We start from the raw sequence: 25,520 nt of genomic DNA, 5'->3' as shown, positions 1-25,520 counted from the left end.
GAGCTGGAAGGAGCTGGGGAGTTGTTCAGATTTCTTACCTTTCACCCCCCGACCTCCCATTTCCCAGTCTAAAATAGAATGTGGCATCTCAGACGCAGGCATGGTTCCAGCCTGAATACAGCTACCCACACCCTCACAGAGAAAGCTGGTTTCTACTCCCCTTGGGGCAGAAGAGATCACTATTTTGGCTTGAAATTTTTTTCCTCCAGCTTCTGCTAAGCCAGATAAACAGTGATTCTGTTACATCAACAAAGCACATAATTATGTTGAAGACAATATCAATTAGAACTCACGGATAAGATTTTCTTCCAGATAGTAGAAGCCCTGGACTGAAAGCGTCCAGAGTTTCATTATTAAAAATGTCCTGGAAGAGAACAATGAGCTTAGCCCCATTTTTGAAGCAGGGAAGCTGAGGCACAGACAGTTTCATGACTTAGCCAGTCATGAAAGGAGGCCCTCACAAAAGCCAAGACTGGATGTTGCCATGTTTCTCTTCCGAGTCTCATGTTTGCCAACTGTTTGGCTAATTTGCTAAACACTCAGGAGGATGTAAAATCTCCTTCTATAGAGTCGAGGACATTAAAAAATGGATGAAGACCGGCCAGGCACGGTGGCTCATACCTGTAATCCCAGCACTTTGGGAGGCCAAAAATGGGCGGATCACCTGAGGTCAGGAGTTCAAGACCAGCCTGACCAATATGAAGAAACCCCATCTCTACTAAAAATACAAAATTAGCCGGGCGTGGTGGCACATGCCTGTAATATCAGCTACTCAGGAGGCTAAGGCAAGAGACTCACTTGAACCCAGGAGGCAGAAGTCACGGTGAGCCGAGATCGTGCCACTGCCCTCCAGCCTGGGCAACAAGAGCAAAACTCCATCTAAAAAATAAATAAATAAATAGATGAAGACCAAAACTTCTGACAGGAGGACAAGAAAGCTCTTCTTTGGCCACCAAACTAATTTAGTCTCCATTGTGCCTACTTGCGGAGCCCTCGCAAAACACCCCACTCAGCCCATTTTACCAGCACCAAATTGCCTGTAGAATGTAAAAAGTGGACCCGGACCTCAGGTGGCCAAGACGAGCAGGATGAACCCAGGTGACAGATGCTGGACTGCTGGGCACATTTGTGTGGGTGGAAGCCCTCTGTGGCTGGGGGTTCTGCTGCTCCTCAGAAAGAGGCTCTGTGGGCAGGCAGGGTTGCTGAGCTAAGATCCTGGGCATCCGTCTGACCCCCTGCACACTGGAGGCCTCCTGCCTTCCAGCCGGGGAAACCTAGACAGAGACACAACCCCAGAGTGAGGACCCTGGGGGTAGCTGAGGAGGTTAGCCTTGCCACACGGAGGGTGCCCTCCAGGTCAGCCTGGGATTAACAGTGTGTACAATGCCCGGCCCACTGGGATCTCTCTAGGCAGCCCCATCTCAGGGAGCCCAGGGAGTCCCAGGCACACTCAGCCCCACCAATGGCCCCATCCCCGCTGCCCGCTTTTAGGTCCGTAGGCTGCCATAGACAAGGAACAACAGGGCCAGAAGGCCAAACACGAGGAAAGTTGCCAGCTCCTTCGATCCTGCAGAAGGGCCCCTTCCAGGATTTGGTTCCCCTACCCTAGCTGGGGGAGAGAGGACAGGGAAGCTCAGGGTCCCAGCCTCCTTCTCCCCTACCCCCAGGAACTAAATCTCTCAGCTCTCTCTGTGTCCCCAGGACTCAGAGCCACCAAGAGGAGTCAGACTATTAGCCAACAAGGGGAGCCCAGGGGTCAGAGGAGGGACTGACTATTTTTTGTGTTTACTCACAGGAGGGGACAAAGGCCCTGTGTGCACAGAGGTTTGATGTGGCCACTTGAGAGACCACCTAAGGGTTTCAGTCCCCCCACCCGCTCTTCAAGCATGAAGATAATGGCAGGGTGTGTTCCCCAGCACATTTCAGATCTCGGTTACAAAGGCCCTCCTCCCTTCTGTTTCTTCCTCCAGCTCAGCTTGCCCACAGGTTCCCGGAGCCTCTTGGCAGCTTGCTCTCCGCCAGAATGAAGTTGTGAGCTGCGTGGGAGGCAGTTAGACAGGGAGAGTGTTGCAGCCTCCTTAATGAGGGACAATCACTCTTCTTGGAGCCATTAAGCCGCAGCTACAAAGATGGGGAACCCCAATTAGAAAGAAGTGGGAGAGGTAATGAGAAGGGCCTGAGGGACACCCACAGGACAGATCCTTATCTCTGGTGGCTCTGTGGGACCCAGGGCTGGAGATGCAGCCACTTGGGTTTAGAATTTTGTCTCCTTCTTTAATGTTAGATGTTCCAAGGTCTATTCGGAGAGCCAACCCATCTTAAAGGGTAGTGACCCTTTAAAATACACCAGGTGAAAGGAGGAGGGAAAATCACTGGGAAGAAGGGTTTCTCCTCGGATCTGCGGCGCAGACATTATAATCCAAGAGTAAGGAAGGAAATAGTAATAGTAAGACGTGTCTGTAATTTTCATCGATATTCTCTTTAAGTTTTGCTATATTTTATATGTGTATGAGTCTAGATATTTGTACGCAACCAATAGCTTTTTTTTTTTTTTTTTTTTTTTTTTTTTTTTTTTTTGATAGCTCAACTGAATCACATTGTGTTTACAGCAAGATAATAATCCTGGATTTTCCATGGCTCACTCTGTCAGAGTATAAGATTAGCTCTTGAATTCATTAACAGTCATCTCCTTTTAAATGTCAGATAACTTTTTAAATGCCAAGTACTTATGCAATGCCTTCTGTGCAATTCAAATCAACTTTACCAAATTAACTCAGTAATCTTTATTGCTTCATTTACTGAAGAGAAAAGCTTCCAGGTGTTTTTAGCAGAACATAAAAATATTAAAATATTTACAGTACAATATAGGTGAAGGGATGGGTTCTGTTTTTCTGCTAAACATTTCACCATTCCATCAGGTTTTGTTTGTTTGTTTGTTTTGTTTTGTTTTTTGGTTTGTTTGTCTGGGGTTTTTTTGTTTTGTTTTGTTTTGTTTTGTTTTAAGACAGCGTCGCTCTGTGCCCAGCCTGGAGTACAGTGACGTGATCTCAGCTCACTGCAACCTCCACCTCCCAGGTTCAAGCAATTCTCATGCCTCATACTCCCAAGTAGCTGTGACCACAGGTGTGCACCACCATGCCTGGCTAAATTTTCTATTTTTAGTAGAAATGGGTTTTGCTGTGTTGACCAGGCTGGTCTTAAACTGCTGGCCTCAAGCGATCCACCCACCTCCGCCTCCCAGAGTGCTGGGATTACAGGCATAAGCCACCACATCTGGCCATTCCATTAGTTTTTTAATCATCTCCACCAAAGTGTTCACAGAAAGGAAACAAAAAACCTTCAGACATCTCTGCTTTCTTCAGTTCTCCCGCTTTCCTTCCCTTCCATTTAACCTTGTGTTTTCTTCTTCCTCCTATACCTTTAGAGACCTTGACTCCTGATCACTGTTTATTCTTTTGCTCTCAGCATACCCAAGAGCTGCACGTATCAGTTGTGATTGCTCTACCTCTCAGAAAACAGAGGGGTGCCTCACAGGGCCAGGGATGGAGCCCAGAAGGCTAGGACAGACAGGCCAATCAGGAATTCCACTTTCCTTTTCAAAGATCCCCTGCTTACCTCTAAGTAATCAGACCACAGGCCAGACACAGTGGCTCATGCCTATAAATCCCAGCACTTTGAGAGGCCAAGGCCGGGGGATCACCTGATGTCAGGAGTTCAAGACCACCCTGGCCAACATGGCAAAACTCCATCTCTACTAAAAATACAAAAATTAGCCGGGCATGGTGGCACACACCTATAATCCCAAGGTACTCAGGAGACTGAGGCAGGAGAATCACTTGAACCCAGGAGGCAGAAGTTACAGTGAGCCAAGATCCCACCACTGCACTCCAGCCTTGGCGACAAGGCAAGAATCTGTCTCAAAAAAATAAGAATAATAATTAAATAATCAGACCACAGAGATATCAGCTACCCTGATTGCTAAAGATAGATCCATCCAGGGCTGGCTCCAGCTTGTCATCCAGGGCTCTGCTCAAATGTCACCTCCTCAGAGAGGCCTCCCCTGATCACCCAAAGCAAGTGGCCACCCCATTCTTATTGCCCTCCCTCCTAGCACCATTGCATTGTCTTCACAGACTAGTCACTACCTAAAAGCATCATCTTTCTTATGTGTGCTGACATATAGTAGGCACTTGATAAATATCAGTTTAATGGATAAATGAAAAACCACCCAAGCACGTGACTTTGCACTGAAGTGGGCCATAACCTATTACTTACTCTTTTGTTCAGCAAATATGTATCAAGTGTGTGTTCATTTCCAGACCCTGAGTCAGAAACTGCTGGGACAATGGGAATGGAACAGCCATGGTTCCTGCCTTCAGGGGGCTTCCAGTCTAGAGGGGGAGGAGAGATGGCCGCACAAGCCTGAACAATTATTGTGGGCAATGGTGGAAGGTGCTCATGCTCTGGGAGGTCACGGACACAGAGAAGCCAGACCTGAAGGATGAAGGAGAGTCAAAAGGGAGAGAGAGAAGGATATGTGCAAAGGCCTTGCTCCAGGAGCTCAAGAGCTGGTGTCCATGTGGCCCTCTGCACTGCTATTCCCATCATGAAGTAAACACTTCATGCAGATAGGACCTAGAACCCTCCCTCACCATCTTCAGAGCTTTGCTCAGTCATTGCTTTTTCATAAGACCTTCCTTGACTCCCTGCTTAAAATTGCAGCCTCCACTTCCATCCCCAGCTATTCCCTTAGCCCACTTTGTGTTTTCTTTTTCTCCCTAAAACAAACCATCTTCACAGATACTGATGTTCCAGTTCCTTGCTGATTCTGTCTTCCCTTTCAGTGGAATGGACGTGTACTCTTCATGAGGGTGGAGACTTTTGTCCCTTTGGGCACTGCCCTATCTGCTCTGGCATAGAAAAGGCACCCAATAAATATTTGTTGAATGACTGAGTGAAGCAGGAGAGATCATCCAGGGCCAGGCAGAAAGGGCTTATAAACCTTGTAAGCTGACTGGCCTTCATCCTGAGGACATTGGCTTTTGAAGGTTTCAAGCAGAGAAGTGATATGGTCCAGTGTGTATCTTGGAAGGAGCACCCAGGTTGCAGTGTGGAGCATGGGTTGGAGGGCAGCTTCAGATCCAACCCTGTGGTGTCCTGAAACGCGACACCCTTTGCATGGCCCAGAAGCTCAGAGAGCACCTGGGGCCTCCCAAACTCCTCTGTTAGCCCATTCTTCCTTCTCTCTCTGCTACATTTGTTCCAATCAGTCTTCCTAACACATCAAATTCAATTTTGTCATCTTGGAAATAGACTGGAATCTTGCTATAACCATATTTGCTGCAAAGCAGATTTGATAACCATTCATGGAAGCTATAGAAGTATCAAAAAGATCTCATTAAAAAGGAGTCTTCAGCAGATGGTGATTTTAGCTCTGCATATATCAGCTAATGGCCTTGGGCAAGTTGCTTAACCTCCCAGAGCCTCCTGGTTTCCTCATCTGTATAATGGGAGTAACAGTACCTGTCTTACAGGGTTGTTGTGAGGGTTAAAGGAAATAATTAAAACCCTGGGACTGGCCCGGTGCAGTGGTTCACGCCTATAATCCCATGCAACTTGGGAGGCCGAGGCAGGTGGATCATGAGGTCAGGAGTTCAATACCAGCCTGACCAACATGGTGAAACCCCGTCTCTACTAAAAATAAAAAAAAAAAAAAAGTAGCCAGGCACGGTGGCACATGCCTGTAATCCCAGCTACTTGGGAGGCTAAAACAGGAGAATTGCTTGAACCCAGGAGGCAGATGTTGTGGTGCGCCGAGATCACGCCATTGCACTCTAGCCTGGGCAACAAGAGCAAAACTCCATCTCAAAAAAAAAAAAAAGAAAAAAGAAAAAAGAAAAACCTGGGACCTAGGAAGCTCCCTTTTTCCATTTCCGTATATTAATTAATAAACAGTCTTGGGCTATTTTCTCTCTATAGGGTCCTCTGTGTCTTCAACAGTAAAAATAGGTGTTGCCTGTTACTGTGTCAGTGATTTTAAAAATTGCTTTCTATAAATATTTGGGGATTTGGACTAGCTCTTGTTGCACCACACATCATTCATATGAAAGTTTGGGCTTTCTGCTTCTCTTCACAGGGAGCCCAGCAGTCCTTGGAGGCAGCAGCTCAGAAGACAGGAGAGCCTCAAAGTTGTATAAATAAAGGGCTGATATGTTCAAACAGAAAAGAATTTTACACGCGCAAGCTGCACATCGACATGACGCCGTTCCTGAAGGTGATCTCACACTGAGAAGACGAGGGGTTTTATAGACACAAACATAGGAATTCCCGTTAATACACTTCTGCATGGTACAAAAACAGCTTCAGAAGTCCCTCAGAGCTCCTGCATTATCAGAAGGACAGAAAATAGGCAGTTTGTAGCAGATGAGGAAAGAACAAATTAGGACAGTAATCACAGCCAGCCATCGGGGACAAATCAGTCGGGTGTCTGGTTTGGGTGGTGGGGGACAGGGAACAGAGAGGAGAAAGAGTAACTTTAAACCACCTTATAAAACAAGCAAATACAACTCATTTCATCTTGACAGTAACTAAAATAATTGTTACTGTCTTACCACTATCACTTGGTAGAGTTGATGTTACTACTGTAGAGAAGACTGATTCTTGAGCTAACTATTTAGAAGTCAACTGCAAATTCCTTTCTGGATATCTGGCCTTGCTTTCTGTTCTCTAAGAGTTCATTGATCTCTCAAGCTCAGCTTCATTTCGAGTTAATGGTACTGAGGGTTTCTGTAGTGAGGATGGCATTTGTCCATCTTTGCCATACTCCCTCCCGCCCCAGCGTCGAACACAGCGCCCGTCGCGTGGCAGGTGCTCATTAAATGCTCCATGAATTGACCCATCCTTTTCATCCCACACCCTCTGGTTTAGGGCCCCTTTCCTACCCATTCTTTGCCCTCCTCAGAGCTTACTGAACTGGAAATAAATAGCCATGGAGTCAAAGAAACTGACCAGGAACAGAGCCAGGCCTGGCATGGAAGGATCTCAGATCCTTCATAGTACCCTGGAGGAAATATTCCAGGCCCGTGATAAGAACGACTGAGAAAGACAGAAACAGGGCAGAAGAAACCAAATACTTGCCTAGTGCATGATGATGGCTCTATCTGGTGCCATAGCCGGGCAGCACCTTTGGAGGTCATGAGGGTCACCCTCCTAATTCTCTGGGCTGCCCCAATCCCAGTTCTACAAGGTGGGGCTTTGATTAAGACTTGTGCATTTGCCCAAAATCTGTCTCTGTCCATGAATGGGCTCTGCTTTTCAGGGCTTCCTCTTAGATAGGCTCTTCCCCAGGGGTGGCAAGCTGGCCACCATCTTCTGTTTCCCAGATCATTCCGGAACTGAACGTAAACCAACACGGGTCACTTATGTATACCCAAATGAAAGCCACTGGCCCACCCTGGAGCCACAGGGACTGAGAATGGGAAGAGAAAGCATGTCTGAGGAGGAAAATGGAGTACTGAAAACTATAAAAAGGAATTTCAGCTACTCAGGAGATTGAGGTGGGAGGATCACTTGAGTCTGGGAGTTCAAGGTTGTAGTGTGCTATGATTACACCTGCAATAGCCACTGCACTCCAGCCTGGGCAGCATATGAGACCCCATCTCCATAGGGAAAAAAAAAAAAAACTACAGGAAAGGAGAATGATTCTGGACCGCAAAAGAAAAGATGTTTTCTACAAGTATTCAGAAAAGATTGCCATGCTCCATAACTTACATTAGTGAAACTAACCCTTTTGTTCTTAGCCACAGTTTAGTTATTTTCTTGGGACTGAAAGAATTATGAATTGTACTTTCTGGGAGGAAATATCACAGTTACCATTCATTTAACCGATATTTGAGCACCTGCTATCTACTATGTGTTTGGCAGTTTTGGGGCATTTGGGATACATCAATGAACAAAACAGATCAAGATCCCTGCCCTGCTCCAGGATAGTAGAGAGAACAGAAAACAGACGTAATAAGCAAGCAGAGTGCGTAGCATGTTCAAAGGTGATAGCTGCTGAGGAAATGAGATAAGAAAATATGGACCATCTAAGAACTGCTGAATTCAAAGTAGGGAATTTTACAATAATTGCTTGTATATTTAGTATCCGCAATGCTTTCATGTTACACTTATTTTGTCCAGTAATGTTGGCACAGTATTATAGGAGGAAAAGAGTTGTCATCCCTGAGGCGCACTTTCCTGTCCACCTCCCTCAAGACTCACAGAAATGGCAACTCAGCCTGCTTCCAAAGGACTCACAAAGTACATGCTCAGTACACTTTCTGACTTCCAGGCCAGTATTTGCCCAAAAGACCAAGGCTTTTCCTGGAAATGTTCAGTGTTCACAGCTCTCCCTAGATAGACCTCCTTACAGATGTGGTAGCTCCCAGGTTCTTAGGGATTGCCTTACAGTAAGACACAGTCTCAGGGTAGTACAGAAAAAGATGGTGAGTTCAAACAGAGAAGAGCACACAGGCTGTCCTCCACACCTGGAGCCAGGTAGAAACCACCTCATTCTATACAGTCAGCACACAGGCTGCCCCCCACACCTGGAGCCAGGTAGAAACCAGCTCATTCTATACAGTCAGCACACAGGCTGCCCCCCACACCTGCAGCCGTGTAGAAACCATTCCATTCTATACAGTCATTCATGTATCTCCTGCCTATCCACATGCATGTCATTCATTTTTGCCTGGGGCATGTAGGGAGCATCGCAGGTTGCAGGGGATGATAGCAGGTGACAAGAAAGGTCAAGGCAGAACAAAGGAATGGAAAGAGATAAAAAATAATCACAGTTGCCAACATTACTGAGTACGTATTCTGTGGCTGGCTTTGTTCTAAATTGTATATACATGCATTTATTTAATTCACAAATAAATAGAATTACTCCATTTTACAGATGAGAAAACTAAGGCATTGAGAGGCTAAGTAACTTCCCAAATGTCACACAGTTGGTAAATTGCAGAAGCAAGATTTGGTCAGGCAGCCCAGTTCCAGTGCCTATGCTCAACCATCTGTTATAAAGCTTCACTGCAGCCCTCAGCTGAGCCCTGTCCAATCAAAAACGCTGCCTATCATGTTAGCTAAGCATCCAGCACTCCTTCTAGAAAATTCCATTCCTGTGGACACATTTCATCTGCTCCAGGAAGATTTTCTGACCCCACAGGACTTTGACCTTCCCTCTAGTCCTACCCAAGTTCTGTGGAGACAATATGAAACTTTCTCTCCCACTGATCATTCGGTTCCCCTCAGCCAACGTATATTGAACACACTCTGTGAATCAGACACTATGATAGGCACTGAGCATACAAAATGAATCATCTCTATCCTGGACCTTCCAAGGAGCCTAGAATCTAAGGGGAAGATAGACAATTAACCAGGTAATATCAGCACAGTGTTGTGGCAGAAGCAGGCTCATGTTACTATAGGAGAGCATTCATTGCATGTGAAATTCTCCCATTTTAAGAATCTCTTTACGACACTGAAGGCTACACTATTAGCCGATTATATAGAATAATCTGTTTATATCAGGCTTAGATTTGGGGAAATATGATTGATCCAGAGTACATCTGGGTTCATTTCAAAATCAAACCAGGCCAGGTGTGGTGGCTCATGCCTGTAATCCAAGCACTTTGGAGGCCAAGGCAGGTGGATCACCTGAGGTTGGGAAATCAAGACCAGCCTGACCAACATGGTGAAACCTCGTCTAAAAAAAAAAAAAAATATATATATATATATATATATATATATATATATATATATATATAAATCAAACTATGCTGGACACAGTGGCACATGTCTAGGATCCCAGCTGCTTGGATTCCTTGAGCTGAGGAGCTTGAGACCAGGCTCTTTTCTTTTCTTTTTTCTGGTTTTTTTTTTTGTTGTTTTTTTTTTTTTTTTCTTGAGACAGAATTTTGACCAGTGCAGTGGCTCACGCCTATAATCTCAGCACTTTGGGAGGCTGAGGTGGGCAGATCACAAGGTCAGGAGATCCAGACAAGTCTGGCCAACGTGGTGAAACCCCATCTCTACAAAAGTACAAAAATTATCTGGGCACAGTGGCACACGCCTGTAGTCCCAGCTATTGGGGAGGCTGAGGCAAAAGAATCACTTGAACCCAGTAGGTGGAGGTAGCAGTGAGCTCAGACAGAGCGAGACTCCATCTCTTAAAAAAAAAGAAAAAAAAAAAAAGGAAGAGAGAGAGAGAGAGACAGAGTTTCACCCTTGTTGCCCAGGCTGGAGTGCAGTGGCACAATCTCAGCACACTGCAACCTCTGCCTTCCAGTCTCAAGCGATTCTCCTGCCACAGCCTCCTCGGTAGCTAGAATTTTAAGTGCCTGCCACCACTCCCAGTTAATTTTTTGTATTTTTAGTAGAGATAGGGGTTTCACCATGTTTGCCAGGCTGGTCTCTAACTGCCTACCTCAGGTGATCCACCCACTTCAATCTCCCAAAGTACTGGGATTACAAGTTTGAGCCACTGCGCCTGGCCGAGACCAGCCTGTTTTCTAAACCAAAAAAGAAGAAAAAAACATTTTTGAACCATGTTTTTAAAAACTCGATTTTGTTTTTCAAAAAGAAATGGTAATTGATTAATGAATAAGGATAGAGGTTTTTTTCAGGGACTTTTTAAATTATCAGGGATAGGTCGTGGTAGTAGGGAAGAAAATAGCAATAATGTTAGATACCGAATTGAATATCCTTATACTCCACGTTGATATCAAAGGGTGTGTATGTTACACCCAGAACATCTGAAGAATGAGAAATAAGCTTCCACCTCGCAGTTCCCACACGGTTAGCACATAGTGCCCTCAAATGCAAAGTAGAGGAATTGGCCTGGACAGACAAGAGCCAGCTGTGCCTACAGTTAGAGCTGCCCCACCTGCTTTGAGGCCAGTCCCAAGCTTTACTTACGTGGCCAGGTGTACATGCATCCCACCAAGCAGAGGGGGCTGCCCCTGAATCTGTGGATTTCACATACAACAGGAAAATAATGCTTGGCTTAGGACATTGTCTAAAGATGGAGTAGGGTGCCTTAGGAGATAAGTTCTGGTCTCCAGAAGCATTTAAATGTGCCTTGATGACCACTTGGCAGGAAAGTTGTAGAGGGATCACGAGCTGGTCTCAAGATTTAGTGGTTCCAGGACACCTGACCAATATTTCCAGGAAAAATATTTATGAGTTTGTTCTAGCTCCAAAAGAAAAAAGCCATTATTAAGAAAGTATTGAAATTAACCATTCATATTCATATATCACATGATATGTTACATGGAATTTCCAAATGTATTTTTCTGGTTAAGCCTTTTGAGAACTCTGTACGATTATTTATTATTACTCCCATTTCACAGGTGTAGAAGCTGAGGTTCGATGATAAGCCATGCAGATAGCTCAAGGCAGGCTGGAGGCCACACCTCAGACTCCTGCATCCCATGCTCCCCCGTCCTCCCAGCAGCTCCCCAAGAAAGCCTGCTGTGGTCCTAAAAATAATGTGCCCAGACAGGGTGCTGTGTATGAGAGTGGAGCGCAGGACGGCTGGAAGGTTTTCCAAGGACAGATAACCCAAGATCATTTGTCCAGCATCTGTCTGTTTCCAGTTGAAGAAACTGAGGCTCAGGGGTTAAGTAACACCCATGGTCTGTAAGACATCAAGTGTAGGAGTTAGAACTTTAGTGCAGACAGCCTAAAGGTAGGAGCTATAACTTAGCCACCGGAGAAACCGCCTCTCACATGTTGGTTTCAGTGCTGAAGTTTGTGTTCATAAAGTGTTTGTGACTCTTCCTCTTCCCCCGGTCTTATAATACCACACTGCTGCCACTGCTCTTTCTAAATACAGCTCAGTCTTATCACTGGTTTGCTTGAAATTCTTGACTGTGTCCCCATTGGCCCTCTGGTTCAATACCCAGCATCAAAGATGTATTTATTTTACAAATAGAAAAATATATAACGTGCAATTTTTCTTAAACTCCAAACTGTAACATGCACGATCTGGCCTGTGTCTAATTTACAGTGTCCACACACTGTCCCCGCACCAAACTATCCCCTAACCAGCACATGCTGCTTCCTTTGCCTGGAATTGTTCTACCTTCCCTTCACTGCAAGATTCAGCACTGTGTCTGCTGGTAAACAACCTTCCCAGCCTAATTTAGCTTCACCTCCCATGAGGCCCTGCAGAAACCTGTCATAATCTGCCACAACATTTATCACGCTGCACTGCGAGCTGACTTCTCATTTCCCCACAAGTCAGTGAGCGTCCTACAACTACATCTTTCATCTTTGTGCCCCCAGTGCCTATCTCAGTACCTGGCACACAGCAGACACTCAATAAATGTTCATTAGCTGAATGAACAGAGGAACAGCACTGGCTGGAACCACAGACCTGGGATTTGAATTTGCAGTCCCTCCATTTGTTTTGCTCACTCACCAAGAATTATTACCTGTGTTTCCATCACTCAGTTTTAATCATGGCATTTGTAACTCAGACTAAAAGTGACATAGCATTTTATTTAGGTTGAGTTTCTTTTTTTTTTTTTTTTTTTTTTTTTTGAGACAGAGTTTCACTCTGTTGCCCAGGCTGGAGTGCAATGGCACAATCGCAGCCCACTGCAACCTCCACCTCCCGGGTTCAAGCAATTCTCTTGCCTCAGCCTCCTGAGTAGCTAGGATTACAGGTGCCTACCACCATGCCCAGTTAATTTTTGTATTTTTTTTAGTAGAGGCGGGATTTCACCATGTCGGACAGGCTGGTCTCAAACTTCTGACCTCAGGTGATCTACCCGCCTCGGCCTCCGCGCTGGGATTACAGGCGTGAGCCACCACGCCCAGATGGTTTAGTTTCTTTAATTCAAATTTTGAATCTGAAATATATTCAAAAGAGTTTTTTTTCAAATTTAAGTACAAAACAGTGTGCCTTCCAGCTGCTCTGTTCCTTTCCCTCAAACAACCGCTGTTGCTAGTTTCCTGTGTCCTCCTTCCTGGGATGTATGATGCATATATAAGCAAATACAGATAGATGCATACACAGATAGATAGTATATGCAAGTTTTAGCATATTATATACATTGTTCAGAGTCTTTTTTTTTTTTAAGAGATGGGGTTTCACCATGTTGGCCACGATGGTATCAATCTCTTGACCTCGTGATCCGCCCACCTCAGACTCCCAAAGTGCTGGGATTACAGGCGTGAGCCACTGCACCCAGCCACATGCGTATCCTTATAACTAAAAAATGATAGCTCTTTGACACTTTCCTAAGCAACATACAATTGAATGGACAGAGTTTCAAATTAAGACTATTTTTTTCTAACAAGGACTCACCTGAAAATATTTTTCCAAATCCCTGAGTCTCTCTATCTCCCTCTTCCACTCTGTGAAATGAGAAGATATTCCTTGCCCCTGAAAACTCATGGCTGCAGGTTATTGAGACTGAAAGTTTATCCTTCTTGGTATTAAAATTCTTCCAAAAGAGGAAGCTTGGCTCTCCCTCTCAATACACTTTCTTGTTAGATTCAAAGGCTTTATAACCAGTGATTCTGTTTTTTAAGTTTCTCTTTCCTGTGCTTCTAACTTAGCCTCTTACTTCTTTCCATTTGTTCAGGGATTTTTTTTTTAACTGTACCAGCCCAAATTGGCTCTGTCTCCAAAATAAGAAACCCAAAAGTAAGAAAATTATTTACTTGTGTTAGCTTTTTTATGTCAGTATATATCATCAGCTACAAACACTAAGCTAACAAGTGAGAAACAAACACACAAGGTAGAAAGCCACCAAGTGAAGGGACTCAGAGGGGAGTTAAAGAGAGTGCCAAAATAGCAGATAATTAGCTGTCTCTTCTCAAGCAGGTTGAGACTTTGATAACAAAGTAGAAAGGTGACTGTCACTACAGAATGAGGGTAACCCGGGAGAGACTTCCAGGACCCTTCATGTCAGATTCCAGCTCTAGCACCGAGATGAAGCTGTGAGTTGAGCAGGGATCCAGGTGACAAAGGCCCAGAGCTGGCCTCATCAGACATACAGGGCTTACTTGGGTCACCAACTCCACCTGCCATGTTACTTTGACACTGACGAGCTGCATATCAAACTCAACCTAGAAGCTTTAAAATGCCCAGCTCCAGAGAGTCTGACTGTTAGTATTTGGAGTGAGATCCTGGGAATCACATTTTCTAAAACTTCTCAAATAATTCTGATGTGCAGCCAGAGTTGATAAGCACAGTTGTGGAGATTGCTGGGAGGAGGGATTCCAAGCAGCTTGTATGACTCAAGGAAAGAAGGAAGAAGGGATCAAATGTGATAAGAAACCCAATCCGTGGTAATCCCAGGAATGCCACAAAAGCCTGTCTGACCCTTTGGCTCCCCTGCTTTAAATCCTGAATGCTTTCCATTCGTTCTCAAGATAAAAACCAAGGTCCTCAGCCTGCCTGCAGGGCTCTAGGGGTCTGACTCCTCCCAACCCTGCAGTTCTCTCAGTCTCTGCTCTAGCAACACCAGTCTTCCCTCAGGTCCTGGAGGTACCCTGCTTCCTTTTGCCAGATCGCCTCTGTCATGACCTTCTCCTCCCTCCCCCAATCAACTCCTGCAAATGCCAGGCACTGAGCACTGCACAGGTGAATGATACAAGACCTCAGGAAAATAAGTGCAAGCAGGAAGGTCACAGCGCTCAACGCTGCTGGTGCCTGCCTGGCCCTGGATTTTTTTCCTTCTTCTTTTTTTAAGAGACAGGGTCCAGCGTCTTGCTATCCAGGCTGGACTCAAACTCCTGGGAATTCTGCTTCAAGCGATTCTCCCATCTCAGCCTCCTAAGTAGCTGAGACTGCAGGTGCCTATTACCATGCCCAGCCCTGCCTGGCTCTTTAAGCCTGTTTAACACCAGTAGCAGCCTTCCTGGAGACTTAAGTAAAAACAAGTTGATGAAGAAGAAACTACTAAGAAAAGTGGATCCCTTTTTGCCAAAGGGCGTCAACTACGGAAGTGTTTAAAGTGTTTGCGTTTATTTTGTCTAATGTATTTATTGTTGTGTGTTAACCCAGCAGGAAAGTGGAGAGGCACTGGACTATCAGGAAGAAGCAGGAAGATCCCCCAGAGAAACTCATCATGACGACCAAGGTAGAGACCACTGGCTGGGACTTTATTTTTATTTTATTTTTTAGTTTTTTATGTTTCCTGTCCTTGAACATCTGACTGCAGGGACTTTATAAGCTTATAATCATAATTGTCAGATGAATTCTGCATTGTTAAAAGATGTTAATTGGGCAGGTGCGGTGGCTCACGCCTGTAATTCCAGCACTTTTGGAGACTGAGGCAGGTGGATCACCTGAGGTCAGGAGTTCAAGACCAGCCTGGCCAACATGGCAAAATCCTGTCCCTCCTAAAAATATATATAAAAAAATAAATTAGCCAGGCGTGGTGGTGGACATCTGTAATCCCAGCTACTCGGGAAGCTGAGGCAGGAGAATTGCTTGAACCCAGGAGGCAGAGGTTGCAGTGAGCTGAGGTTGCATCATTGCACTCCAGCCTGTGTGACAGAGCAAGACTGTGTCTCAAAAAAAAAAAAAAAAAAAAAAAAAATTGATGGAGAATGAGCTTTCCATGTTTCTTTCAGATCATTGGTTGGAAGTCGGACAGACCAAAGTGCTGAGTTCAGACTATGATGTGTTAGTGCATGGCTTGGTGGATCACAAGCCGAATGATAATAACATGCTTTATGTTCTTGGACTTGTTGAAGGATTTCTTTCCTGCCAGAGGCAGCAGATTGATGATGTAAGAGAGTGGAGACTTTGGGGTATTACCAAAATGTCCCACAGGCACCTCCATCTCTGTTCCTCTTGCTTTCACAGGGGCTTGGATATGCAGGTGAGGTGGTTGGGGTCCCCTGCTTAGAGGGATATATAATATTTTAACAGAATGGGGATTGTCATCTTTACAGTCCTAGCCCCTGTCACCTACGTCTCTGGATGTAGGAGTGTATGCAGGGCCAGTACAGGACGGTACTTGTACAAAGCTGTCCAGCAGAGGGAGCAGTCTCAACTTGGCCATCACAATGAATCAATAGCTACCCTCTCATGGTCACTACCAATCTGGGAAATGACACCATGACTCTCCCTATCTCCTCTGGAACTCTGTGGGGTGTGTGAACCCAAAAGAGCAAACAAGATAAATGTGTAGGCCGGGCACGGTGGTTCACGCCTGTAATCCCAGCACTTTGGGAGGCCCAGGTGGATGGATCACCTGAGGTCCAGGAGTTCGAGACCAACCTGGCCAACATGGAGAAATCCTGTCTCTACTAAAAATACAAAATTTGCCGGGTGTGGTGGTGCATGCCTGCAATCCCAGCTACTGGAGAGGCTGAGGCAGGAAAATTTCTTGAACCTGGGAGGCGGAGTTTTCAGTGAGCTGAGATTGCACTGTTGCACTTCATATCAAAAAAAGAGAAAAAAAGAAATAAATGTATAAAGTCACAGATTTTGGATTTCACCCTTAACTTGATCTTTTCCTGTTTATATCTTTTACCATGTCCTTCAGTTGACATCCAGTCAAAAGTAATTAATTTTTTTTTTTTTTTTTTTTTTTTTTGAGACGGAGTTTTGCTCTTGTTACCCAGGCTGGAGTGCAATGGCGCGATCTCGGCTCACCGCAACCTCCGCCTCCTGGGTTCAGGCAATTCTCCTGCCTCAGCCTCCTGAGTAGCTGGGATTACAGGCACGTGCCACCATGCCCAGCTAATTTTTTGTATTTTTAGTAGAGACGGGGTTTCACCATGTTGACCAGGATGGTCTCGATCTCTCGACCTCGCGATCCACCCGCCTCAGCCTCCCAAAGTGCTGGGATTACAGGCTTGAGCCACCGCGCCCGGCTAAAAGTAATTAATTTTTATACTAATTTTACAAGAGCTTGTTGTTTGGGGGATATCAGACAGCAGTTCATTATGGTAGCCTGATGCTGGGTTTGGTCAAGCTGTAAGCAGGTTTCTGTTCACATGAGCTCTTAACACCTCCACTTTCAAGGCAGAGTGACACTGTCCAGAGAAACAGGCTCCGGTCTTCAGATCTGCCATATCATAAATCACACATGCAGAATGCGCACACTGACAGGGCTCCAAGAGCTTGGCCAAGTGCGATGGAGGTTTTAGGCAGCACAGAACATGGCCAAACCTAAGCAATGACCAAGTCAGTCAAAACAGATTTCCTGTCTCTTGACAGAAGGGCAGGCACCAGCTGGGCTGCATAAAGGTTGTTCAGGTCGTCTTTAATGCAATGACATATCACCACAGAAAATTAAAGAAGGCATTTTCCTGTCCTGAATGACAAACGCTAATGTTTAGAAAGAATTTCAAGTCTTTGAAGGAAAAAGAGGAGGAAGCGCCAAGGGATTTTTTTTTTTAACTATTTAAGGATCAATTTTCAGCCCGATACAGTGGCTCACGCCTGTCATCGCAACACTTTGAGAGGCCAACGCACTAAGATCACTTGAGGTCAGGAGTCTGAGACCAGCCTGGGCAACACAGCAAGATCCTATCTCTACAAAAAAATGTAAAAGTCCTTGGGCATGGTGGCACATGCCTGTAGTGTCATCAGTCCAGAGGCTGAGGTGGGAGGATCATTGGAACCCAGGAGTTTGAGGCTGCTGTGAGCTCTGCTGTGATCACGCCACTGCACTCCAGCCTGGGCAACATAACCAGACCCTGTCTCAAAAAAAAAAGAAAGGATCAGTTTTCTCCCCCATAGGTCTTAAGGATAATTACCAGGATTTTTTTCCTACTCTAAATTAAGTTGTGATCTTCACGGTTAGTTATAAGCAGTGAATCAGTTTTCACCTGCAGTGAGAATATCATGAGTCTTAGACTTGGTGAGAACACTTCATGCACGTTTCCACAAGACAGGTCAAATCAGCAATCTCCAAATCAAAGTGGCTTTGAAAAATTGCTCTGGCTTTAAGTACAAAACTTTCCACCCCTCTACCCCTGTCCAAAGTCCAATGAAACAATAAAATCTAAATTCTTATCTCAATTCTTGTTTATTTCCTAGGCCAATGGTTCTGAAACTTCAGTGTTTTAGAACACTGCAAGGCTTGTAAAAATAAAGATTTCTAGGCCCCACCCTGAGTTTCTGATTCACTAGATCTGGGCTGAGGCCTGACGATTTGCATTTTTAGTAAGTTCTCAGGTGATTCTGATGCCTTGAGTAAGTCACAGCCCTCTAACTAGGGTGCAATCAAGGAACCTACAGCCACCAGCCAGAACCTGCGTCTTCACCATAGACCCAGAAGCAGCCAACAGGGCAACAGGTGACTAATGCTGATGGGGAAGGACACTGGCTCTATCAGTGTCTCAGTGAGCGTCCCAGCAGCCAATCTCCTCATTCACCTGATAAGGCTACACTAATCTATGGCTAGTACACCAAGTAGTTTCATCACAGTGCATTCTACACCAGTGACTTTTCTAAGAACCACCTACCTGGAGCCATTCTAGCTAGCACCTGGGAGCTTATTAGGAAAGAGAATCTGGGGTCTCGCCCCCGTCCTGCCTGTGTTATAACAAGGTCCTCAAGTGATTCATATGCCCATTGATATCTGGGAAACACTGGAATCCATTCATTGAGGAAACTAGGTTTCAGATTCAAAAGACATGGATTCATTTATCAGCTGTGCCTTTGATTAAGTCTGTAGTTCAGGGAAGGGCAGGTCACTTATCTGGACCTTGGTCTCCTTTCCCATAAACCAAAGAGGTCGGGATGGATCATCTCTGGGGCCCCATCCCATTCTCATGCTCTGGGCATCTGTGAGTCGCTCAGGCTTGCACAGTGATAGGCCGCAGATCCAAGACTGGGGCCAGGCCTCCTTCCTAAGCTCATCCCCACCCCCACTTCCAGGAAAGGCTGGCCTGCTACCTTCACTGTGTCCTACATGAATCTCTGCTGCCACCCAGCCTCCCTCAGGTGACAGTCAGGGAGGAGGCCATCCCTGTGCCATTTGTGGGCCTGGCTCCGTGCAGCAACAAGTGAGTGACAGCTCAATAGGTCAAGATGGGAGCATTATGTTGCCATGGTGCTCCTGCATGGCATGAGGCCTCCATAAACCCCTGGGCCTCTGGTGGCTTCCACTTCCTGACCTGAAAATAACAAAACTGAACTTCCAATCTCTGTCTCTCACTTTCTGTGACTCAATGACTCTGGAACTGTTTCTGGTAAGGGGTAAAGCAGAATCCACGGTGCTACCATTGAGATAGCTCCACGGTTCAGCCTCCAGGTTCAGGCTTTAAGTCTTTCACCACTGACTACATAAATGGAAGCTTCCATTATTCACTCAGCATACACTTGCTGGTCCCTAAGTTTCACACCCTCTGTGGTTGGATAAAACACACTCCTTATTGCAGCTCCTGCTTCAGTGCAGAAAACAGATATACGTGCACACAGCTCCAGTGAGTGCAGTGTGATCAGTGCTCTAAGAGAATACAGGAAGGATAACTGATCCAGACTGGGCAGAAGGGATAGGGAGAAATCAGGTAGGGCTTCCTGAAGGAGGTGATGGCTGAGATGAAGGAAGGCGTTTACTGAACCTAGACTGCATTCACCCATTTGTGATGAAGACATCAAGAGAGACAGCAGTTCATACTCCCTGTGTGCCAGACACCAGGCTATGCATTTTCTATAAAGTGCTTCATTTAACTTTTATATCAGTCCTGGACAGAAGCAGCCCTTGTTATCCCTATTTGTCAGATGAGACAATTGAGACACAGAGTAGTTAGGTACCACATGCTTGATAGCAGAGCTGGGTAATAGTGAGGCTGACCTCCCCAGGCTCTGTCTATATAGATTAATTCTGGATGTTAACAGCTATCAAAAAGAGGGTTCGCCCCCTCTCCCGCAGGAGAAAACAGCAAGGTCCGGGGAAATCGAGATCTAAAGAAATACTACACACACACACGCACACGCACACGCACACGCACACACACACACATATACACATATGTACAGACACCCATACACACACACACACACACTCTCTCTCTCTCTCTCTCTCTCGAAATCTGAATGAAAAGATTCTTCAAGCAGTTTTTTAAAGGGGAAAAAAGAGGTACGGCCAATAGGGGAGGGGACGAAGTGGCCCGGCAGTGCGGCATCTGCGCCTCCGCGGCGGCAGGGCGCCCACAGCAGGCGCGCAGGGAGCAGCCCCTTTCGGGCCGGCAGCGTTTGTGGCTTCAATAGCCCGGCTCGGGACCCCGCGGCGTCGGAGAGGCTCCTGCCTAGCGCCTCGCAATCCTCGCCGGTGAGCTCTAGACCCCAGGCAGGCTCTCCCCGAAGGGTCGCTTCTCCGGGTGTGTCGCCTCCTTTCGTCTTTTCTTTTCCTCTCCGTGGTGGCTTGTGATGTCTCTAACCCTGGGGCCTGCTGTGGATTCCATCCCACGGTGGAGACTGGCAGAGCTAGAAGGTCTAAACATCTGAAAAACAGGCTCGCACGGTCCCTGGGGAGAAGGCCAGGAGGCAGGCAAACCTCCGGAGTGCCACCCAAACAATTTGCACTTTTTAATTGATACCGTTTTTATTTTGGCTAATTTTCTACTTAGGGGTGGAAAAAGGGGAAGTAATTTTTTTTTTTTTTTTTTATGAGAGGGAGTTTCGCTCTTGTTACCCAGGCTGGAGTGCAATGGCGCGATCTCGGCTCACCGCAACCTCCGCCTCCTGGGTTCAGGCAATTCTCCTGCCTCAGCCTCCTGAGTAGCTGGGATTACAGGCATGTGTCACCATGCCCAGCTAATTTTTTGTATTTTTAGTAGAGACGGGGTTTCACCATGTTGACCAGGATGGTCTCGATCTCTTGACCTCGTGATCCACCCGCCTCGGCCTCCCAAAGTGCTGGGATTACAGGCTTGAGCCACCGCACCCGGCCGGCTAGGGAAGTAATTTTTAGCATTTACTTTTTTTTGTTTTGTTTTGTTTCCTGAGACAGAGTCTCACTCTGTTTCCCAGGCCTGAGTGCAGTGGCACCATCTCAGCTCACTGCGACCTCTGCCTCCCGAACTCAAGCGATTCTCCCACTTCAGCCTCCGGAGCAGCTGGACGATAGGCATCCGCCACCAGGCCCTGCTAATTTTTGTATTTTTAGTAGAGACAGGTTTTCACTATGTTAACCAGCTAGTCTCAAACTCCTGACCTCAAGTGATCTGCCTGCCTCGGCCTCCCAAACTGTTGGGATTACAGGCATGAGCCACCTCACCCAGCCATTTTTGGCATTTACTATGAAGCAAGACAATGCTAGGTGCTTTATATACATTTAACTCATTTTATCCTCGCTATAATCTTATGAGGTAAAGTGTATTATCCCTAATTCGCAGATGAGGCGAATGAGGCTCAGAGAGGTTAGGTAACTTGCCCAAGGGCACACAGCCAATAAGTGGAGAAGCTGAGAGATGGACCCAGGTTTCTATGACTCCACAGTCCTTGAATTTGAGTTGTGATGCCATTCATGTGTTTCTCAGAGGAAATAGTTACAAAGTCAGGGAAACATCACAAAATTGTGGCAGTCTGTTTTTTTAAGCCAGCATCAATCTTGGAAGAGATCTAGAAGTTCTTTTATACTATGGATGAAGAAACCTGAGGCCTACAAGTCAAGAGAACCGTGCATCACAACTGATTACTAAAACCAGGGTAACTGGAGTCTCTGCCCAGTGTTTGTGGTCATCTAGTTCAGTTCCATTCCATTCAGGTGAGTTTCATTTTGAAGGCTTTTCCTTGGGCAGTTTCTGGCTTCAGGAATAAACAGCTCCATAAGGAGCAAGTGTAATGATTGCCCGACCTGTGCAAAGAAGTGAGGAGTAGCCAGAGTTGGAAAAGTTCCTCCCAACACTGTGGAGAAAACAGGGAGACCAGCAGTGTGTGCCCAGGAATCCCGGTGGTGCCACTCACCAGAATCTACAGCCTGGAAGATGGCCCCATGCAAAAGTCTGGGGCTCCTTGCTCCCCACATGGCCCAGTCCGAGGCCTGCAGTCACAGCACAGCACACGGTCAGGCCCTGCTATCTGCAGCCCAGAGTACCGTGTGCAGAATATTCTGCTAGTCCTTAACCCTCTGGTACTGCTCTAGTTTTCCTCTGGGAAGTATTTCAGAGTTCTCCCTCACAGTGAAGGAGGAGGAAATGGGAAGCGGTGCACCCTTAAGGATGTTTCTGGCTCACTCCTACTCAGCCCAGACTGAGGAAGTCCCCCAGGAAGAACCCCAGAGTCCAGAGAACAGTCGTCCCTTTAGAAGAGATTTTAAAATGCTCTTCACCTTCCAGGAAGAAACGCTAATTTCTAACAAGATACCTAAATTTGTCAAAACCAAAAAGCAAATAAAACTAGAGATAAGGAAAACAAGAGAAAGGAAAATTATTGGCCAGGTGTGATGGCTCACGCCTGTAATCCCAGCACATTGCGAGGCCGAGGCACTGCAACCTTCGCCTTGGGATCACCTGAGGTCAGGAGTTCAAGACCAGCCTGAGCAACATGGAGAAACCCCATCTCAACTAAAAATATAAAATTAGCCAGGCGTGGTAGTGCATGCCTGTAATCCCAGTTACTTGGGAAGCTGAGGCAGAAGAATCACTTGAACCCAAAAGATGGAGGTTGTGGTGAGCTGAGATCAAGCCATTGCATTCTAGCCCAGGCAACAAGAGTGAAACTCTGCCTCAAAAAAAAAAGGAAAATTATAGACCAATCTCACTTCTGATCAAACATACAAAACTCCAGAATAAACTATTAACCGATCAAATTCTTAAGCTTATATTATTTTTAAAAGTATTAACAATACACATAACTGAATTTGGTTTATCACAGGAATTCAAAGAAGGTCTAACATATGAAAATATGTTTATAATCCACACCAAGAGGTTAATGGGGAAAAGACTTAGGATCATCTCAATAGATGCAAAAGGAAAAAATAAAATTCACCCATTCCCAATTAAAACTTACCAGACTTAAGAATAGAAGAGGGCTTCCTGATTTTGACAAAGAGTAGACATGAAGAACCTACAGTAAACATCACACTTGAATGTTAGAACTTGAGAATCTTTTTTTTTTTTTTTTTTTTTTTAATTTTTTGAGACACCATTTTGCTCTTGTCATCCAGGCCGAAGTTCGATGGCACGATCTCGGCTCACTGCAACCTCTGCCTCCCAGGTTCAAGTGATTCTCCTGCCTCAGCCTCCCAAGTAGCTGGTATCCCACCACCGCACCCGGCTAATTTTTTGTATTTAGTAGAGATGGGGTTTCACCATGTTAGTCAAGGTGGTCTCAAACTCCTGACCCAAGGTGATCCACCCACCTCGGCCTCCCAAAGTGCTGGGATTACAGGCGTGCGCCACCACACCTGGCCGAGAAGCATTCTCTTTAGAGACAGGACTAGGACAAGGATGTCTTCTATCACTGATTCTATCTAGCAATCCTAGCCAGAACAGTAAAGAAACCAAAGAAAGGACAGATGAAAAGATAGGAAGGAGGAAAATGACACGGGTTTTATTTCCAGACTATGTCATTACTTAAGTGGAAAATTCAAGGGACTCTACAGACATTAAAAGACAAAATAATTCAGAAAGATTACTAAATACAGATCAATACACAGAAATCAGTTGTGTACAAACTAGTGTTTGAAAGCATAAAGCACAATTTAAAAATATAATTTGAACATAATTGTTATTATGGAAAACCACAAACAGAGGTGAACAGAGCAGCACAATGAATCCCAGCTGCCCATTTCCTGGCCAATATTCTCCTCTGTTCCAGCTCCTTTCTCTCTCCCATATTATTTTGAAACAGACTTTAGGCTCATATCATTTTACTCACATATACGTGAGAACATATCTCTCAAAGATGAGAAATGACCCTTGTAACATAATCATACCATTATTATACCTAAAATTTAAACAATTCTTTTTTTAATTTTAAATCTTTAATATTATTGAATATTCAACCAGTTTTCAAAGTTCAAATTGTCCCATAATTATTATAATTGTTTTAGAATTTGCAAACTAATTGTTTGCAATTGGTTGACGTGGCCTTTAGATCTAATTGAATTTATAAATTCCCTCCCACTGATTTTTCCCCCTTTTAGTTTGTTTATAGAAAATTTGGTCACTTGCCGTGTTGTTTCAATCTAGGCTTTGCCGATTGCATTCCCATGGTGCAGTTTAACAGGTTTCTCTGTCTTCCACATGTCCTGTACGTTAACACTTGGACTAGAGACTTGATCAGATTCTGATTGGGTTTGGTTTTTCCTTTTGGCAGTCTATAAATTCAATACAATTGCAATTCTAAAAATCCCCAACAGGGTTTTTGGCAGAACATGATTAGCTGATCTTAAAATTCATATAGAAAATCCAGAAATAAGGCCGGGCGCGGTGGCTCAAGCCTGTAATCCCAGCACTTTGGGAGGCCGAGGCGGGTGGATCACGAGGTCGAGAGATCGAGACCATCCTGGTCAACATAGTGAAACCCCGTCTCTACTAAAAATACAAAAAAAACTAGCTGGGCGTGGTGGCGCGTGCCTGTAATCCCAGCTACTCAGGAGGCTGAGGCAGGAGAATTGCCTGAACCCAGGAGGCGGAGGTTGCGGTGAGCCGAGATCGCGCCATTGCACTCCAGCCTGGGTAACAAGAGCGAAACTCCGTCTCAAAAAAAAAGAAAAAAAGAAAATCCAGAAATAGCTGTCGTGGTCTGAATGTTTGTGTTTCCCCAAAATTCATTTGCTGAAACCTAATCACCAATGTAAAGGTATTTGGAGGTCAGACCTCTGGGAGCTGATTAAGTCATGAGGGCAGAGCCCTCAAAAATGGGATTAGTGCCTTTACAAAAGACAGAGAGCTGTCTTGCCCCTTTTATCATGTGAGGACACAAAAGAAGCCTCCCTCCATGAACCACAAGATTCCCTTCCCACCAGACACAATGTTCCAGCACCCTGATCTTGAACTTTCCAGCCTCTAGACCCATAAGAAATAAATTTCTGTTGTTTATAAGCTACCCAGTTTATGGCATTTTATTATAGCAGTCTGAACAGACTAAGACTCTAGCCAATACAATTTTGAAGGAAAACGAAGTGGAAGAGTTTGGCCTGCCAAATATAAAAACTTACTTTAAAGCTGCAAAAGATAAAACTGTATGCTATTGGCTTAGCAGCAGCAAGAAGAGAATAGAGAATCCAGAAATAAATGTGCCCGTGTACAGAAACTTGATATATGGCAAAAATGGCGTTATAAAACACTATGGAAAATAGTGGGAAAAGGATGATCTATCATTCACTATTTAAGTCTGAGACAACTGGTTATCCAATTTTAAAATTCTCACCTCACAAAATATCAGGTTTATTCAGGAGCTTAAGGTCCAAAAGCAAAATTTAACTTTTAGAAGAAAACATAGCAGAGTATCTTTATGAATTTGGGAAAAGAAAAATCTTTTTACCTATGATTCATAACAAAAACCATAAAGAAAATTATTGATAAATCTTTTTTTTTTTTTTTTTTTG

At 45.1% G+C, this 25,520-nt stretch overlaps 1 protein-coding gene across 1 annotated transcript in view; it reads left to right on the top strand.

The window, feature by feature from the left end:
• Positions 1-25,520, top strand: part of KIAA2012 (KIAA2012 ortholog) — a 135,926-nt gene that overhangs the window by 79,531 nt on the left and 30,875 nt on the right. Inside the window, exons 14-15 of the mRNA XM_074399258.1 lie at positions 6,137-6,274; positions 15,065-15,137. Of these exons, the coding sequence (XP_074255359.1) occupies positions 6,137-6,274; positions 15,065-15,137 (211 nt within the window). The remainder of the gene's footprint in view (positions 1-6,136; positions 6,275-15,064; positions 15,138-25,520) is intronic.

The sequence above is a fragment of the Saimiri boliviensis genome, chromosome 5, assembly GCF_048565385.1.
Source record: "Saimiri boliviensis isolate mSaiBol1 chromosome 5, mSaiBol1.pri, whole genome shotgun sequence".
Classification (NCBI taxonomy): Eukaryota; Metazoa; Chordata; class Mammalia; order Primates; family Cebidae; genus Saimiri; species Saimiri boliviensis.
This window is presented reverse-complemented; position numbering and strand designations above follow the sequence as displayed.